The sequence below is a fragment of the Linepithema humile genome, chromosome 2 (assembly GCF_040581485.1).
Source record: "Linepithema humile isolate Giens D197 chromosome 2, Lhum_UNIL_v1.0, whole genome shotgun sequence".
Taxonomy (NCBI): domain Eukaryota; kingdom Metazoa; phylum Arthropoda; class Insecta; order Hymenoptera; family Formicidae; genus Linepithema; species Linepithema humile.
Window position 1 is genome coordinate 2,529,603 of NC_090129.1, and position 14,838 is coordinate 2,544,440.

Genomic DNA, 14,838 nt, shown 5'->3' on the forward strand with positions numbered 1-14,838 from the left:
ACATAGCAATTAGCGCGCCGTGTATGTACATGTGTACTCGACACGCGAGCTTTCGCAAACAGAAACATCGATTATCATCGAGCAAATAAAGCCCTTCGTTGTAGCAACAAGTCATGTTTGCATTTTATATTCCCTGAAACACCCGCCGTCGCTGTATATTAGCAGTAATTTGACTCGTCATTTAGATAGCGGCCGATTACACTTTTTTTCCAAGATTGCAGCACTGTGAAATCGCAGGTATTGTTCGTTATGATGGGATAAGAATATATCCGACGTATAAAGACTAGCGGCTCGTTAAAAAATGATATGTCGTTCGTAACAATACGTTAACCGGCGCGATTCTATTATCTATCGTTTCGCGAATGTAGGTTGCCGCAGTAGAAAATCCTGTGTACGGTCAGACGCGCCGGCAGCCGCGTCGACGGCACGAAGCGCTCTTTTCACGCGCGCGATCCACGCACACGGCACAGTTTATACATATATTTTTTATGTTTACGACTTGCCGTACTCGAGCGTGACAGCTGAAGCGTTTTGTACACGTGTCCCGGTTCTCCGGCGTGCTATCGATCTCGTCGCGAGGCTATTTGCTGCCTCGACAGGAGAAATACGTCGGAGAGGTATTTCTAACGCGTTTGAAAAGCAACCTGGACTGCATCCGTGAATATCGCATTTGCTGCAACGACGTCGTGGAGCTGGTCATCTGGAAAAGTTCCGTATACTATCTTCAGAATGTAATCTTTATTGTTAGAAATTTAAAAATTTCAAAACCTCACGTTCTCGCGAATAGTTGAGATCTCAATACCTCGCACGGGCGACAACAGGCGATTTCAAAGAGAGTGTATTTCTAGTTTTGCGTGACTCTATAGTTATATCTCTAACAAGTGCAATTTCTTCTTAAATCGTGCGGCATTATTTACGAAAATTTAAATCCGCTAAAGAATATATTAAAATTCTGTACAATCTTGATTTCGCGAAGCGCCATGCCATCGAAAGCCATCGAATATCGCTGTATATATACGAAACTTAGACTCGAGATAATGTCTGTGAAACGTAACAATTCGTAGCGAACTTTTGAACAGACGAGATCTGCCAATAGACAATTTCATGTTGAAAGACAGTTCGATTATCATATCAGTTAAATAGCGAAAATTTCTATGAACGTTGCAGAACGATACTTATCAAGCGTCGTTCAGAACGAATGTTCTTCTGTATTGATTTCAGCTGAGAAATAATTTATGGAAATATTACAAATAGAGATGATTTCGATTTATGATTACGCTTCACAATCACGCAGTTATATAATTTGCACAAACCATGTCATTAATTGACAGTCGATAGTTGATATAATAAATTATGTTCCAACACAATTTCCATATTTTGCCAAGAAACTAATATCTATGATAGTCGAGCAAATATCATGTTTAAATGAAATAAAATTAATTATCACTAGCTTAATTAACTGAATATTCTATGCATTTTCTATGATATATCATAGGAATGATTTTCATTTATAACAAAATCTTGATGTATCGTGTTATACGTTTCGGGAATATGTTTTTGGATCACAAATTGCTATTTGCAAGCCCGCGATGTGTTACGTAATTAAATATTCAGCTTCGCGCGACGTATAAGCGGTTAATTCTGTTTTGCATAATCTTACATTTTTGAAAAACCGTCGAAAGTTCGGGATTAATGCAGTTACTTCAGGATCGTCGCTTCGCACGCGTATAAATGAATTGCGGAAAAACCGAGAGCATGATTTTGCAATAGCGTGCAACTTGAAATATCTGTCACAATGTCAGGCAAGTACCATGTTATTGACAGAATGATCGCTAGCTTTTCAAAATGTGGAACGCAAAAATATGGAAGTGTGTTCACGATACGAGTTTTACGTTACATTTTGAAGTATTTTTATCTGGACCGGGAGATCCGGGAGATTTTTTTTTCTTTTTTTTAAGAAATCGATAAAAGCACTTTAATTTTTCCCATAACCGGTTTGACAAAAATATCTTCGCGCTTACTTGTACCGTACTTTTTTAATTATCTTCATGAAAATTTATTTTCTTGTTAAGCTTAATGGCAGCTCTTTTCTCTTTATAACGCGATTAGAATCGATTAGTCTGCGCTACAATATTGTAGGTCGCGTAGCGAGTTTTTTCATCTAACTGCACATGTCGATTTAGACGATGGTTTCACGATGGTTGGTGTTATCTGATCGGTGCTAATAACCAGGTATCGTCGTACCGCAATTGCGCCTGTAAAATACAGCTTTTCGTTGAAATCGCATAATTTGCACTGTAGCTTCAATTTAGATTTATCGGGCGAATTACTCGGACTGAATAATGTCGCGTTATTACGAAGCGAATACAATTGCCGGAGCAGTTATTTCGCCGTTATGGAGATATATATGTCCGAGAGGTACATTGTTCTCCCAAATTATCATTTAAAATATTAATGAATCAGTCTTGTTACGCGAATTCACGGGAGACACCTTACGCTTCCTGGCTACCGATTACTCTCTATTTCATGCTGCAAGAAAGCGTCCAACAATTCAATTGAGACTTAAATCTACGGTAATCAATTTTTACTATCGCAAATTTAAATTTTTGTTCAATCAATCGTTATAATTTGTCATACAAAAAGTAAACTTTGCATGCGTGAAGAAAAATTATTTTTTTTAAATATAAAGATTTAAAATATTATTTAACATTTCAACTAATATAAATTGTTCAATTCCCGTTATTTTTTATGATAAATCAATAAAGACTCGGCACGTTCCGGCCATATTTTTACGAGAGATTCGCCGTAATTCGATGAGATAACTCTAGATAAAAGAACAGGGAAAATCCTGCGTAATCCCCGAACGATCACCATGCAAATCGCGTATTCGCGATTTGTCTTGGACGCGATCCATTTTCCTATAAAGATGCTACTGAGGAATCATTTTAAAGGGGGAAACGTGAGCAGTCGAAAACTTCCCTCGGGCACTTTATGACCGTAGCCAAATGGAACGTTAAAATATGACGTAGAAGAAGTAATGAATAAAATCAGCATTGTTCATCACAGGTCGACAACTGTATGTTTCGATCGGAAACGATTTTCGCGGTGACAGCGCTGTAAGATTAATGCCTCTGTATGACATACGCGCGTACAGCTGGCGATTAGAATATGCAATTTCGCTCGCGCAGGAGAATCGCGTGCGCAGGGGCTGTCGTTGGCGATTCGCGTCAATGTTCGTCCGAGCCCCTCGGTAATTTATAGTTAGAACGGAGAAATTGCAAATTGCGGTTGCGGCTGAAAATCCACGCGGCTACCACTGATACCGAAGCGCTGATATCAACCTGCAATTTGCGCTCCGATATGACCTCTCGAATACGGGGTGTTCAATAATGTCGTACTATACCTCTGATATCGTATTTTTTTTACGATTAAAGCATCGTATTTTTACTATCAGCGATAAATGCGATTATTTCATTGGTATATTATTGGCTGACGTCGAACGCGATCAAGTGCGATTAAACTCAGCATCAAACGCTTAATTACAAATGCTGTTCTTTATGTTTTTTCCCTACATTTTTTTGCATCCTTTAATTAGAAGGACAAAGAAGTGCAGGCTAAAGGCGGTTCTTTCGGATATTAAAGTGGCCGCGGTGGTATTAAATTGAATATTAATGGAATATAAATGTGCTTGGTAATTTTATGCAAATATAACTTTTGGATAAGCAGTTTGTATCGAATAAATTGAGTATATTTTGAATCGAAAATATGACATTTTCCACCTGAAAACCATTTTAGAGATAGTATCTTGAAATCGTTGCACATCGTACCACCATATGTGTCGACTCGCAGCGACGCATCGTCATCCGTTCGTTCATGCAACTTCATTACGAGTGCATTATAAGCTGGTACTGTCGCAATGCTACTGAATTCGTAATTCAGTAGCATTGCAATCTGCCACATTATTTTTCCGAATCAATCGCCGATTGCGAGCTGCTCATAATTTATAAGCGATAATGAGATGCGATCAATTACCTATCTTGGCATATTATGTTGGTACCTCAAATTGCACATTATTTTACATTACGCTATGATTATTGCTTAATTTTGCACGTATGATACGTATCGCGAATTCTTTTCCTAATGTTTCTTAATTTTTTTTTTCAATAATGTGTTTTCGCGCAGCTTTCTTTAGAACGGTTGGTTTTTAAGCCATTAAGCAGCTTTCGTTCATTATGCTTTGTAAAAAAAAAATGATTTACAGATGGGCGAAATATTTCGGAATTTCCGCCAGAATTATTAAATGCGGCGTAACGAGAATTCGGAGCACGATTACGATCTGCTTTGCTACACTGCGGAATGATTTTTGTGGAATTTATGATAGGTTTAATTAAAATCGACGAAGTGGTCCAGTAATAGTTGTGGTACGTTTAATTAAAACTTGGCAGGTATCTCAGAGAAAGGGTTCCTTAACTATTGAATAAGATATCGCGCGGATCCTCTTAAATTCTTATGGAAAATACGATTTTCAAGGAAAAAGCATATTATATGAGATAATACTTTGTCAACGCGCTCGCTTCGCTGAAATTTACTATCACTTTGCCATTACCTTACTGTCTGAGGACATTGTAAAGTGATCACGCTTTTATCACGCTAGGAGAATAAAGAGAGTAAAGTAGATATGTTTTATCAAATATGTTATGAGCCTTACATATAGTGTGCTTTGGCTTTGACGTTAAATGTGATTAATTCGCATTTTATTTTACTTTTTTTTAGATAAAAATTAATGCTATTAACATTTTAACAACATGAAGTTTCTTTCTCCCTTTTATTTGCACGCGACCCACATAACTCATCGATCAATCTTGATTTTAAAGAGAACGACAAAATCCATTAAAAATGTAATTGCGAGAAACGAAGGTAAATTGAAACGTGATAAATTAATTGCGAAAAGGTGCGGATTTTTAGTTCTTGGTGAAGATAAAAATTGGAATAAGATTATTTGCCCTTCTTATTATGTTCGCGAAGCAACTTGTGGACTCGCCCGTGTGACACGCTGCAAGCTGTGGAAACTTCGTTTGCGATGTTCAAAGCGGAAAATTGTTTCGTTTTACTTGAACGCAGTTTGCGCGTCGGTGCGAACTCGACAGCGCGAGATTCGTCGTTTGCTTCGAAGCACTTTGACTTGTTCCGCGAAAGTTTGTGCGCTCTATGCCGCACTCATTTTGCGTTCTAATCCGCCCGCACGACCCAATAATGCGCGCGCAGGGCAAATTTGCTGCGTACATATACTTTACTGATTAATGCCTTTGTAACGGGCCGCATATCGACAGCGTCAGCGTTATTATTTATAGCGACAGTTTACACACAAACTAGCTGTAATCAGACATTTCTATTCTACTTAGCCGTCGAACGGTGAAAGAGATCTGAGATTTTATACGGACGAAGATGGTTCGAGGGTTAATTCTATCGCATATAAATTTTTTAAAGAATTATTTTATTTTAGTTATTATTTTGTCAATGTTGACGAATCATTAATAAGAACGTCCGCAATAATAATGTAAACAATTATCGAGATTTTTCATATACATCAATGCCGAGTTAATCTAAAATTGCATGATTGATGCACACAAATTGGCCACATTTTAGATTTATGAAACTTGTTTCATAGCATTAAATGTTACATTCTCGTTTAGTTGTTGCTTTCACTTCTTTTGATAATGCACTCAATTTGACTGTAAAAGCACATTTACTTTGACCGTAAAAAATATTATTTCTCTAACTATTCGTTTCGGCCGTCACAACCTTTTGCTTTTCGCGAGAAAGTAGCCGACTGCTTAAAATTAAACACATCCTACGTCTCATTATATGCGCTTCACGGATTTAATCAACGGTTGTGTCGTTTGTCGCGGAAACACGGCAGGTTCGCTTGTTGAATCGCTGACTCCGTCTACACTCACAGGTGTACTTGGTTTTTTAGGTCAGCGCGATTTGCGTGCGTAGCCAGGCCGTGTTCATTACCGACTTGCGACTCGATTCATCTTCCTCAGAGTCGCAGGTATTATTAAAATTGCTTGTGTACACGAGTGTGCGCGATCGCGCTGGAAATAATTAGATAACGAGATGAGGTAATTTCGAATAAATGCTCTGGACGAGAGAAAGAGATAGAGAGAGAGAGAGAGAGAGAGAGGTAAAACGACAAATTATTATCGTGCTTTATTTAATTTAATTTATTTAATTCGTCGGTGCAGCGGAGCGTATTCATTATTTCATTAATTTGTTATTTCATGAAATGTTCAAGTTTGTTTGATTAATCGTCACGACGTGGCATGAAAATGTGATGGATGAGAGCGGCAAACAACGAATGTTGATACGTTATACATTTGCGTGTATCACAGCACGCTCTTCGAAATTTATAATTTCCAGCTTATAAAGAATTTCCAGTGTACACAAGATTATACGAAAGATTTAGAAGTAAAAAACTCATTCTCTGCGATGGTTTGCCATGCGGCTGGAAAAGATTTTCGGATTCACAGATTTCGATGAATTTTCTGAATTCCATTTTACCTCGAGATTGAATTTTCGAAACACTGAATATAAACAAGAAATAATCGAAATACAATACCCAAGCAAAATAAAATGAAAACTAAGACTATAATTCCTTATGATATTAAAAAATATTGTAAATCTTGACAAGTATTGACAGTATTGACAAATTTTGCCTCTAAAATTTTCATAGAAAACACACACACCTACATGCACGTTAACTTGTATTATTGTTTTCTTGTAACTGGATTATGCGACAAACACAAATTCGTGTTCAATATGCATGACAATTGAGGCAGCCCGTCGCTTTAATATTCGATACCGTTGGACGTCGCAACATCCTGAGTCCGCCGGACGGATTATTTGCATTCTCTTCACTGCACCGTTATGCCATTGTGTGCCCATAACTGCGTTAACACTGCCCGTGACGCGAGCGCGAACACTGGCTAAACACCGTCGCGCAGTCTTGGCATTATTTCGGTGCTCCCATTGTCCCGGTTTGACCGATTACTCGGTATGTAAAAGGGCGCCGCCATCGGACCGATAATGCATAAATATTACCGTTCATTATGCTGTGTTGTACCTCTTAGTCCCGACATCACTCACTACACAATTATGTTAGTTAACGATAAGCAGCATTAGCGAGCCTCTAAATGCGCTCACCGTGTTACATCTATTGTAATCGCTTGATTTTCGTATCCCGTGAATAATTTGCCGAACATCTCATTATATTCTCTATTTTCTTCCTCACAATATCTCTTCTCGCGATGTATCAACTCTTTGCATACAATTATTATAACAATCTGCCAACTGCAAATTAGTGAAATAAATGTGATTGAATGATATTCGCTGGTACAATCTCGAATACGAATTATTGACATTAATTGTTGAAAGATAGATTTAAAAAAATACGTGCTCACAAATTTTGCGAAATTAACATCACCGTTGCGAAAAATGCACGATAAGAACGCAATTCGCATAACGTCTGAAGAAGCAAGACGAAAATTGGATTGTCACTGCAAAGGCGGAGGTGATCTCGTTGCGCGAATTGTTATACAAAATTGGACAGATTAGATGCTTATTTGTCGGAATCTTGGAATTAGCCGAGGATTAAGTTCCAGCGTCGTCGTTAATACGGCGAAATCCGCAAAGCCTTTAAGGAGGACGCATCGTCGAAAACTCGCCCAGCGCCGGGGAACGTTTCCCCGGTATTGCCAGGAAATTTTAATGAAACTGCCTTACGGTACTTTTACCGGGTCGGAGGCTCGGTACGGCGCATACAATAACGGCCTTCAGAAAGTTTTTGAGGACGAGGCGACTCCTAAGAAATTTTTCATTCGTTGCGGTTCCACCACGAAGTTCGGTAAATAAGAACGAGCCGGCTCGGCTGTTTGGTTCGCGTTTATAATTTATAAGACATCGCCATGTCACAGCGCGATACGCGCGGTGAACAAAAATTTCTCCCGCGAAAGTGCGGGATTACTTTTAATTACTTTTTCCGTCTTTGGCCTGATCGCAATATACACCGGTACTGGAAGTTAAACTTTAGATACTGCGACGTGGAAAGAATTCGTTTCGATTTTAATTTCGTCGCGCTTTTAAAGTATTTATGAATGAATGACGACGAAACATTCTGACGCAGAAAAGTTTTATTTGAAAAGATGTAATGCGAGGCAAACTCAATTATATTGATATTGGCTTCTTTTAATCGGTCAACTAAAAAACAAAATCACGAAACGCAAAATACTACACGAAAAAAATATTCAGAGATTATGTTGTAAGATTTACGAACAAAGCTGCACGACGCATCGTCTTATTTTATTTGAGTTTGCAAGTTGATTTTTATATATTCTGCGTATCTCTCACATATGAACAACTATTTTTCTTTATTTATTTATTTTCGGCATGGTTCGATATTGTTATAACGTCGTTTTTACAGCATCTTATCGTCGAAGCAATAAATTGCATGTCGATACACATTTCGCAGACGCCCTTCCTCGCCTACGCCGCAGATAGTTTTACAGCCAAGTGCACTATTAATAATAGACATCATCATTATTAATAGTGTACTCGGCTATAAAACCGTTTCAGTAACACGACCGTGGAGGAGTGTTGTATATCCCTGTTCGCTCATCCGTGATGAATTAATTGTCATCGCGAGCTCGCAAAAATTGCATAGATAAATAGAATGCAAGCTTCGTTTTCGACTTGCCGCGGCAAACATTGGGGCCTTCTGTGCGATCGATCGCTACGTATGGTCAAATATCTATTTTAGATATCGCTCTGCAGTATCGTGTTACGTGTTTGCACAGTTGAGTAACACATCGTTCGATTCTGCGAGAACGATATAGAGACAAATTAACTGGAAAAAAAACCTCCAAAGATCAACTTATTGTTTGAAACTCTTTTGCATCGCAGAAATTTTAATTTTGAAAATAAATACATCGTTATTCTCAGAACTTATCTTTTTCATAATGCTAATTTATTGTATTTTTCATATTCTTTTGGTTTAATGATCATTGCACGCAGAACAGACTGCAAAATAAACAGTATAGCTGAAAAAAATGAATTAAAATAACAGTCGATAATCTTCAAGCTCCTTCGGTTCAAATATGCGCGGAGCGCTACACGCGCGCTAATTCGTCTCGTTGAATCGGACATCGTCGAATCGTCGTCCTTACACGCCACTTGTAAGCGGGGGAGCGTCATGTGTACGATACGCTTAATCTGCTCACATTTGCCGTATAACATTTCGTTAAAAGGGACGGCGGATAATGCCGCGAGTAAATCGCCGCGGGCGATGGGCACAATAGCCACGGCCACTGAAGAACAACGGGTGAAAAACAAAAGGTGCCACGTCGGCGCGACACACACACACACACACACACACACATGGCATGCCCGTTTTCAGCTCCCTGTAAATGAGTCGTTCCACGGTGCATTTCACGACGATGACGACAATGAGCGGCGGCGGTGACGGCGCGTTACGAGCGCTGCGCGATGCGTGTGATGCAGATGTCAATGCAATCGCCAATGCGCACACCGCCGGACACTCTGGTGTTAATTCTTTGTCGTCGGTGCTAAAGACAGCCGATCGGCCGCGCGATAGTTATGCCAGCTGCTATAAATGTTCCCCACGTGTGAGGATCAATGATTACGAAATATTCTATGCATCATAAAAGTGCAGCAGTCATTGCGTCGACGAATTAAGATATCATGTGTATCATTTTTTTTTCGCGCGATAATAATGCTTTTTAATAACAATATGCACAGAGAACTGTTAGACGTAAGATAAATTCTAAGATGCGAATATTTTAGCTGCAATCTTTTCATCGTATTTTAATCTGACAAGAATACTCGTGCACTCGTATATTAAAGCGTTTTACAAAACTTCAATGAAAATTTGCCTGAAATTAAAATGAGAAAGGGCTCTTCATTACTTGAAGTGATCGTTATCCTTTCATCGCTGCCTTTTATATTAAAAGCGTCAATAGAGTAATTAGAGTAATGACTCTTTCTTCAAACAACTAATTATCATGCGAGCATTGCTGGATCGCTGTATTTGTCTTTACAGTTCTATTTCTTAAATACTGAATATAATTAGTCGAAGTTTATTATCCGTTTCGTACTCTCTCAATGGTGTCTCTAAGAGCAGTGAAAGTGGCAAAGTATGTTAATTTTTAGCAACAATTTTATTCAGTTATCGAGATCAGTGAAAGACTGAAGTTGCCGAGCAGCAAGCGCAACGATAGATAGTCCATTAGCAATTTTAACTTCAACTTTTCCATCGCTATTTGTTGACATTAAGGGTGCAATATCGCGGCGAAATTAATATATGCAAATGTGCGTACTCCTATTTAATTCTTCGGTAACAATTTTATTCAAATGATCAGCTACGGATTGCAAAGACATCAAGAACACAATTTGCTCTCGAGCGAGTTCCCTAACTCATTTACCGAAGTTCCCCGAAGATCAACTAATAAGAGCAAGAGAAAAAGGTGCATTAGCAACTATAATCTCGCCTCTCATCTGGAACGCGATCGATAAATTCTTTTCAGCGGTGTTTCGTCGGTTTTCTTGCGATTAAAAAAAAAAAAGGAGAAGCTTCCAACAGCGAAAACTTTCCACAGCGGGAATTAATATACAGTGAATGTGCACCTAATTTCTCTTAGCAACAGTTTAAAGTGTTCGCCGGGAGGCGGGGATCTATAGAGGCCTCGGGCATATAATTTCTTCCCGCGAGAACTTTAAAGTTAACCGCGCGACTGCGGCGCATTAACTCGAGTGGTGTAGTTCGCCACGGAATAATCAACGACCTTCCCGAAACTCGGGCACGTACACATGCTAACCTCGCTCTCGCGCTCTCTCTCTCTCTCCTTTTCTGGCGGCCCGTTAATCTTCATCTCCTCGTTTAATCTCGTAAATAGCCGGGCGCGACTTCATCGGCGTTCGTCCGGCGCCACCGCAAAGGGCAACGCCGGTGTTAATTACGTTTACGTGTTTCGTGCTTCGCGACGTTCCCGGACAACACAGAAGCACTCGACGGGCACTAAGCGTTGACGGTGTCGCCGGAGGGGTCCATTAAATCGGCCGGCCACGGACAACTGTCGTTCTCAAGCCGGTCACGAGTCGCGACCGCTTCTCTTCCCCCGAATGTCCCCCCGCGGATCCTCTCCGTTTCGCCGAGAGATTGAGAGAGAGAGAGAGAGAGAGAGAGAGAGAGAGAGAGTGTGTGTTTCTCATAATTCCAGTCGCGTATCGGCACTAATTTATTACATTAGTCGCGCGCCAACGTCAGCATAACAATTAATCCTTCCGTCGTTACCGCTGGGTGTACAAAACGTTCATTTACGAAGATGATTGCTGAATTTTTTATCGCCTGCTTGTACATCCTTGAGATTAATTTGTCAAAATACACTTTGTACTTTGTCCTTTTGACGTTAAATTAATATTTATTGTCGAACTTTGACGTTTAAACTGCTACTGTGTTCTATTTCTCTTTATTATTTATACGACATCGTGAAATATTTAGTATTGTATCCTTGAAGATCTCGGTGGTGTTTTTAAAAAAGTGGGACGTTTTTAACGACATGCATTTTTAGACGCAGAAGGACGATCTCGGCTCCTGAAATTTTAATTTTTATGGTTACTGAAAATTTGATATTCTACAGAAAATGTTCGAAACTCGAATCTTCTTAATAAAATGATGTTATTTTAATGAGATAACGTAGTAAATGTCACATGTACTATTTTTTATCTTTCAGAGTCACGTTTTACTCAGCTTGTGATTTATAATTAAATTTACGTCTAATATTATTTGCCAGCCAATTTTAATTGTCTAATTTTAGTTGCGTTTAATTATAAATCCCTTTGTCGGGAATTTATAACCCCAACCGAATGGTGTTATAAATCTCCGACGAAGTTAGGATTTATAGCACCATTGGACCGAAGTTGGTCATAAAGAGTAACCCCACATCGTGGGGAATCGCTGGAAGCGATCCGAATATTTTTTTCTTCTAACCCCAAATTAGTTAAAACTGAGCGAATAAATGTAAAACCTGAGGAAATGCAACATAACTTACAAATTTGTCGTAGAAAATTTCTTTACATTTTTGCTTAGAGTATTATAGTATTTTAAAATACTTTTTATAGGATGCTTTTTGTAAGACTATTTGGGAAACGGAAGATATTTAAAGTAACAAACTGAAAGAGACACGTCCTTCACAAAATAGACACGTACGCGTCCGTCATCATTATTCCGATCACGCCTGGTTTCGATATCCTGCCAGTTATGGCAACGACGCGTTTCGGCGGAGGGTGCAATCGACGAGCATGCATTGCGTGCATTTCGTGCGTGCCGCCAATATATGATATGTCGAAAATTGCACACGGTCTCTCGCCACGTAACAGGCAGGGACTTCCGTTGCCCGTTATCTCGAACATCGGTTTCGTGCCGCTGCACTTACAGATGTCACACGAGGTATCAATTAAAGTCATTTTCGCGCAATCTCGCAAGAAATCTGCTGGTCGGGAATAATATCGTTCTGCCGACGTATCGCGGACGAAAATGGAGTTTTAATGCTCAGTTTCTCTCCCCCCTGAGGGAATTAAATATCCATTTTGCAATGAGAGATCCTATTTCTTCTCTCAAAGAAATGAATGCATTAAAATTCCATTTCGCTTACAATTGAAACGCGGATCAAGTTATAATATTCTCTCTAAGAAATGAAACGATATTTTTTGTTCCTAATTAATTCTGGTTGAAACGCGGCGCTTGTTGCGCGTGTGACTCCGGAGAAATGGAACTTCGGAATCCCCCGATCGAAATAATACGAGTTAAGCGAGACTTCGGAAAGATGGATGGTTTCCAAGGTGGAATATGTGGAACGTTTTTTTTTCCCCCCCTCGATAAGTCGAAATAAATTAGGGATTCTCGTGGAAAAACAAGATAGAGGGGAATGAAGTTAGGAAAATGGAAGGCGCCACCAAACTATCCAACTTATTTTACGGGTTTATAACGTGTTCAATGCTGCTGACATAATTCTCCGACGTTAATATGCGCGGCGCGCGATGGCTGGCTCAGACTGGCTTCGAAAGGAAAAACACGTCGTGCAAACGAAAGTTTTATTGCTTACGTAAACTGCGATGAGCGGTGGTTCACTCTGAGCGAAATCGTTAATCTAAATCTGCAAAAGCTCGAGGTCGAGGCTTTACATTACGATAAAAAAATGCACATTTCACAAAAATGCGGAATAAAATAATCTCTAGAGTTATATATTTTTACATTTAAATTAATTGCACGAATTTTGACGATATATCGCGCATCGCGAAAATATTCCTTACGTTGCAGTGGAAAATTTCGCCGAATTGTTCTCACGGAATGTTTCATTGATTGTTGCAGATATCAAAATGGGTTGCTTTGGGAGCAAAGACAAGTTGAGCAAGGAGGATATGGACTTCCTCAAGTCGCATACGCGATACGACGAAGCAACCATAAAGGAATGGTACAAAGGCTTTAAAGTGAGTATCAGTTATTCGCGCGAAAAACTTTTTTTCACGCGAAGCGTATTTCTGAAAGTATCTTTCTTATTTCTACGTTCTACTCTTATTTATGACCTATTGTTGGAATGCTTACGCCGTTAAGTGCTCCCATTGTTTGTCTACGGATAATAACAATGATAGATGAGTATAGAACGGGTATGACTTTGCAGTAAGAAGTAAATGGCGTTGCAATCATATTGCAATCACAATTTTCCTCTGACGTAGGTATCTTAAAGCAGTTTTGAGTGAATAATTCATTGCGTGTTAGCGACGTGCAATACTTTATCATTAATTCACGCCGTTTGAATAATTTTTAATCGCTTAAACTTATCTCTTGTTAATCAAAATTTTTGTTCTTTTTATATTCTCTTTTATATATTCTGTAATTTATTAAAATTACTGATTTTTTAAAATATTTATCAACACATTTGTGTTAACACATTATATCTTACAACAGATATTGTAAAAAACGTTATGAGCTTTAAAGCTCTATTGAAAATAGAAGCGTATTGTGCGCAAAGAGAATATATACGAGAATATATACATGATAAATGAATGAATTTTCATATCTAGAATGTATAAATAAGAATTCTTTTATTAAAAAAATATAATTCCGCATTAAAACGCATAAAAATGGATAAAACCTACCGTTAATTAATATCAACTGTTATGACTATTCTTTCGTGATCGTAATAGAAAGAAATTTACGAAAGTTTGATACAAATAAAATTGATACGAGTGTATTAATAAATATCACGATGCATTTATAATATGTGTCTGGAATAAATACGCAATACCACTCATATCCGCAATTATGCCGCATTAAACATGCCGTGATATTTCACAAGCATGGCCAGATGTAGAAAGGCTGCTGCCTAGGAAATTTTCCCTCGTAAAAGCACAGAGAGTGCTTTTACAAAGTACATACAGGAATTCACGGTTGTGAAATTTCGTAAATAAGAAATCCGCGGTTAAATCATGTCCATAGCTCATTTCGTCATTCACAGAAAGGTAGAACCCTAAAATTGTAGAGATATTCTTATCAATTATTAACGCATTTTATAATGGATTATTTTGTTACATTTTATTTGTGAAGTTCTCAATTATAACAACGAAAGTTACTCGAATACGATGATATTTCTAATTTTTTGTACAAATTGAAAGACTTGTTTAATTCTTTCGTGCTATCTTTGACGGTGTTTTGTCACATAGTATCCATCTAATTACATTTTGATAGAGGCTTCATTGTATTGT

General features: G+C 38.5%; 2 protein-coding genes across 14 annotated transcripts in view; both read left to right on the top strand.

Moving 5' to 3' along the window:
• Window positions 1-14,838, top strand: part of Nca (neurocalcin homolog) — a 134,803-nt gene that overhangs the window by 79,817 nt on the left and 40,148 nt on the right. The gene's annotated exons all lie outside the window — the stretch shown is intronic.
• Window positions 1-14,838, top strand: part of LOC105677508 (neuronal calcium sensor 2) — a 109,710-nt gene that overhangs the window by 79,121 nt on the left and 15,751 nt on the right. For all 11 annotated transcript variants that reach the window (XM_012376172.2, XM_012376170.2, XM_012376178.2 and 8 more), the window contains one exon: window positions 13,445-13,563. In XM_012376172.2, coding sequence (XP_012231595.1) covers window positions 13,453-13,563 — 111 coding nt within the window. In that variant the 5' untranslated portion in view covers window positions 13,445-13,452. The remainder of the gene's footprint in view (window positions 1-13,444; window positions 13,564-14,838) is intronic.